Source organism: Salvelinus fontinalis, chromosome 24, assembly GCF_029448725.1.
Source record: "Salvelinus fontinalis isolate EN_2023a chromosome 24, ASM2944872v1, whole genome shotgun sequence".
Classification (NCBI taxonomy): domain Eukaryota; kingdom Metazoa; phylum Chordata; class Actinopteri; order Salmoniformes; family Salmonidae; genus Salvelinus; species Salvelinus fontinalis.
In genome coordinates this window covers 5146054-5151405 of record NC_074688.1, presented here as the reverse complement: position 1 = coordinate 5151405, position 5352 = coordinate 5146054, and the positions used below count along the sequence as shown (strand labels likewise).

The following is a 5352-nucleotide window of genomic DNA, read 5'->3' as shown; positions in this document are numbered from 1 at the left end:
CCAGTCTAACGGGCAGGTGGAGAGGACTAAGCAGGAGCTGGGGAGGTTCCTAAGAAGTCACTGCCAGGTCCGGCAAGAGGAGCGGTCCCGGTTCCTTCCCTGGGCGGAATACACCCAGAACTCACTTCGTCACTCCTCCATGGGGCTGACTCCATTCCAATAGCCACCCTTTGCCTTGATGACAGCTTTGCACACTCTTGGCATTCTCTCAACCAGCTTCATGAGGAATGCTTTTCCAACGGTCTTGAAGGAGTTCCCACATATGCTGAGCACCTGTTGGCTGCTTTTCCTTCACTCTGCGGTCCGACTCATCGCAAACCATCTCAATTTGGTTGAGGTTGGGGGATTGTGGAGGCCAGGTCATCTGATGCACCACTCCATCACTCTCCTCCTTGGTAAAATAGCCCTTACACAGCCTGGAAGTGTGTTGGGTCATTGTCCTGTTGAAAAACAAATGGTGGCTATTTGAAGAATCAAATATAAAATATATTTTGATTTGTTGAACACTTTTTTGGTTACTACATGATTCCATATGTGTTATTTTATAGTTTTGATGTCTTCACTATTATTCTACAATGTAGAACATAGTACAAATAAAGAAAAACCCTTGAATAAGTAGGTGTTCTAAAACTATTGACTGATACTGTACGTTAGTGATAATAATGGTAGAAACCTCCACTGTGCAGTTAATCATCTCTAAAATGAAGGCTCCCTTGACTACATCCCTACTCAAAACCGGTTCATCTAGCTTGCTTATGTTTGTTCAGCCAGCGTCACCACCCTGATCAACAAGTTCCTGCTGACCTGAGAGGTACCACTGATCTTCAAAACAGCTGCAGTCACCCCCTTACTGACGAAATCCAGGCAAGCTTTAAAAAAATAAAATCTAGCCTGTCTATTTATGGGTTGACATATGCTTGACTTGCTCAGTTTCCCACCACAATACACGAAAAATAGTAAAACCAGCTCACCTGCTTTTAATCTCTGACTGGACTATGATATATTTAAATAAATAAAACGTGTATGCCCCTACACCGAATATTCTAATAAACAAATCCTATAAAATAATTGTATCTCACATTTCTCTATACACTACACGAACTTAGTTCGTCAGTTGACCAAATACATGTTTCTCTGCTATTTCATATTTGTTAATGAAATGTATGAATAAATCCAACCGAATAGAACATATGGTATTATTGGCTACTAACTTGAAAAACTCCCCCGTGCACGTTTTTGGAGCGTTCAACCTACAAAGCATTCCTGAATAAGGATTCCATGAATGTGACGCGTTGTCACCACAGCAACAACGGGACGCCAAGCAATGCGCATTTGCTTGTAGGCATATCGGTTGAAGAGGAATTTTGCAGCAGAATAATGCCTCCAAAGAAGAAGAAAGGGAAAAGTAATATCAATAAGTCAAAGACCAAAAATAAGAAAACAAATGAGGGTATGTTTTTTTATTTTCTCAGGGCTGCTTACTGTTACATTTTCGATGTAATATGTTTAATTTTCGTACTTTTTTAAACCTTATTTTGCCTGTTAGAAAGAGCGCACAATTTTAGCTGGGCTCTGCATATGTGAGTATTGTCTAATTCACTGTGTTCATGCAGGGGGAAATGAATTGGCGGAGAAGTACAGGCGAAGTGCATTGGATGTAACAGTTCTGAGGGACCATCTTGGTGAGAACACTAGACTGCGGCCACTTCTCTAGAGCTCCTAAAATGCGTTCATTAAAAGCAGAGCAGCGACTCTAAAATGAAAGCTATTCAAGGGGAACCTTAGTATGTTTTTGCTCCAATCATCAAATAAGTCAGTTCAATCAGTTCACCTCAAAATATATATATATATTTTTTTATAAATTCGTGATAATCTGGAGATTAGAACAAATGAACTAGCCTGGGTGCGGGCCTGTTTCTGCTCTCTTGTCAACTTCTTATGGAATGACAGTGGAAAACGCAAGAGCACGAACCGATCTTTTGACTAGGCTACCTATTAGGAGGTTAAAACACTAACTCAAATAATTACACTGGGATCCCACAGCACTTCTGAGATGTACTGATTTCAATATGAACAACTACGAATTGATTGAACAATAACTACAAAGGTATTTTACACACTGATCAAATGCATACTCTATGTGTGACACGACAGCTCTGCGAGGGGACGTGGCACAGCAGGCCCAGTCCATCAGTCATGACCTGAGATCTCGTATGCGGGACATGGAGCAGCAGCTCCACCATGAGAGATTGGACCGCAAAGACGTCAGTGCAGGTTGGTGGAAGGGAACAATCTCAAACAGACACACGTGCATACGTACGCGCACACAGTAACGCACTACACACACACACACACACACACACACACACACACACACACACACACACACACACACACACACACACACACACACACACACACACACACACACTCAATATGCATACTATCGTGCTCCACACTGTCATGCTCAGAGTGCATTCTCCGACTACGTTCTCTTGAGTACATCCTTGTGAGGACTAGAGTGTGGAGAATGCATAAAACAATACACTTGAGAAGGACCCCCACTCCCCCTACTGTATTACCTCACACTTCACCTCCCCATTCACTGAACCTTCTTCCAAGATATACACAAAGCAAACATTTTACTTCCTAATTGTCAGCTAGATATGTGAATCGTAATAATCTAGCTAGCCAGCTAGTTAAAACAGGCAAAAATGACCTAAAACTACTGTTATGGAAGGTAGATGTACATTTTCCCTGGGTAGCTACCAATACTTCATGGCTAGTTAGCCAGTTAGCCCTATTGACTTACTATTGATTTACCCATTCACTGAACCGTCTTCCAGCCAGGACAACAATGGCAATAGAGACGAAACAAGATATACACAAAGTAACCGTTTTACTTCATAACTATCAGCTAGCTATATGTGAATCGTAATAATGTCGCTAACCAGAAAGTTTAACAGACAAAAATATCCTAAAACGAATATTATGCAAGAGAGTAAATTAATTTATAAATAGTTTATATAAAATAAAAAGGCCTATTTCTTAGTAGATTTTGAATTATACTCAACAAATAAAAAGGTCATTAAATTCTTAGACCTATTGACTTATTATGGGCTTGCAATCTACAATACATAGGCAGGTAAACATGCCAAAAGGAACACAGCATGTATTTATTATAGTATCAAGATAAAATGTTGTAGTCAGGCAACATATGAGATGTGAATAGGCAACATTTCATTTCTGAAGTTGTAGAGTATCTCCTCTCGCATCAGCTCAAATAATGACCGCCATTGATTTCAAGAAATGTTTCTTAATTTTTTTATGTGGTTGCGTCATATTTCTTTGCATACTTTCCGTTGAAACTTGCATCGATATGTACAAACAGAATACTCATTCGAGAAGTGTCCGTTTTTGCACACTTTGATTTGGACTCATACTCCGACCCTCCCGTGCTCCAATTTGCGAGCACGGTAGTATGCATTTTGAGAAACACCCTAGGTGTCTTGAAAAGTGCTTAAAATAAAATGTATTATTCTTTATTATTAGTAGGGTGCTCTTTAGGTAATATGTAATACTGGCATACCTTGCAGATCTCACCCGTCAGTATAAGACCATGCAAACAGACATGACGGTCAAAGTGAAAAAGCTGGGGGATGAGGCCATTTTGCTGCGAGAACAGCTTGGTGAGCTATTGAACACACAGTATATCCAGTTCATTCAAGCTGCAACAATTGTTGTTTTAGTAAGAATCGGATACATTGTAAGTGATGTCTTGTCTGTCTGTCTGTCTGTCTGTCTGTCTGTCTGTCTGTCTCTGTCTGAGTGTGCTCAGCTCAGTGTCAGGAGGAGCTGAGGGCAGAAAGGAAAGCGCATGAGCAGTTGCAGCAGGAGAAGGATACCACAATAGCTGACTTACAAAACAAACTGGACAACATGGAGACCGACTATGAGAAGATTCTGCATGTGAGTGAACTCATTTCAGCTTATCAACGAGGGCTTATGTTGTAACATAATCACAGGGAACGAGTATGAAAGGAATGCAAACACATTTGTTAGTTGCCTGAAGAAAATGAATATCGGGCAATGATATTTTTTATTTATTTATTTATTTTTTATTTTACCAGGTAAGTTGACTGAGAATACGTTCTCATTTGCAGCAATGACCTGGGGAATAGTTACAGGGGAGAGGAGGGGGATGAATGAGCCAATTGTAAACTATTGATGTAAATATTGATGCTTTTGCTACCACTGATTCTATCTTTGATAACAACGTATGCTATAGATGTGATAACGTTTGAGATATTATATGTAGGTCTTGTTTTTCTCTTCATGAGAATGATTCCCAGTGGGTTTCCCAAATTACACTATTTTCCCTATATGGTGCACTACTTGGCAATAGTTGGCAATAGAGTGCTTTTCTTGATTGACCCCTACCAGGACACGTTGGACAGTTTGACCTCCCAACTGGCTGAGGCTCGACTGCGGTGGGAGCATGAGAGTACTGTTGTCCATCAGGAATACAAAGAGCTGCTCTCTGACTTTGGCTTGAACTCACTGGACATCTGAAGGACTCTAATTATGTAACCAGGGCCCGTATTCATAAAATGTCTCCGGGTAAGAGTGCAGATCTCGGATCCATGTCCCCCCTTTTACCCCCCTGTCCATGTACATTTCGTTACAATCTAAAAGGCTACATAGATCCTAGATCAGCACTCCTACTCTGATAATCTTTATGAATACTGGCCCTGATCACCACCACATAGTGCCATTGCTTGTATAAGAGCAGGCACACCAGGCGCTCGTATGTGTCAAGCGTCTCAGAGTTGGAGTGTTGATCTAGGATCAGTTTTCTTTTTTAGATAAGAATGAATAACATTACATGGACAGTGAGGACCTGATCCACATCAGCACTCCTACTCTGAGACGCTTGACACACATTATGGCAAAGGAAATAGATAGATTCCGTGTTGATTTGAAGTCATTCATTAACGAGAAGGAAAACTTAATGACAATAATGTAACAACCAGTGTTTGATTCATTTTGTTACTGTGTCTTTCATGATGTATAATACTTCTTAAAATACTTCTTAAATACATGCCGTTTGATTTTCTTCCTATAGTTATTGTGCTATTGATGGTCATTCACAAATATTACGTTTTTGAATCTTTGGGTGACACAAATTGTCGTTTGAAATGATCCACAGTAACTTACATACTAACTCTCAAACGAATGGCTATTGTTTGAGAGGGAAACAACTACTGTGCATTGATTGGCTTTTTTACACTTACAACACATATTTATGGAAGTAAGTTAGTTTATGTATCGTACATTTCTACCAGGGTGCAT

General features: G+C 40.2%; 1 protein-coding gene across 1 annotated transcript; it reads left to right on the top strand.

The window, feature by feature from the left end:
* Nucleotides 1–1278: 1278 nt before the first annotated feature.
* Nucleotides 1279–5101, top strand: ccdc153 (coiled-coil domain containing 153). The gene is made up of 6 exons (XM_055879466.1): nt 1279–1450; nt 1614–1682; nt 2155–2274; nt 3597–3689; nt 3839–3969; nt 4444–5101. The coding sequence occupies exons 1-6, from the start codon at nt 1279–1281 to the stop codon at nt 4570–4572; spliced, it is 714 nt and encodes a 237-aa protein (XP_055735441.1). The 3' UTR covers nt 4573–5101.
* The last annotated feature ends 251 nt before the right edge of the window (nt 5102–5352 follow it).

Coding starts and splice junctions, on each gene's coding strand:
- ccdc153 (XM_055879466.1), top strand. CDS start 1,279: ATGAATGTGACGCGTTGTCACCACAGCAACAACGGGACGCCAAGCAAT. Junction 2,275..3,596: donor CCGCAAAGACGTCAGTGCAG/GTTGGTGGAAGG, acceptor CATACCTTGCAG/ATCTCACCCGTCAGTATAAG. Junction 3,690..3,838: donor TTTGCTGCGAGAACAGCTTG/GTGAGCTATTGA, acceptor GAGTGTGCTCAG/CTCAGTGTCAGGAGGAGCTG.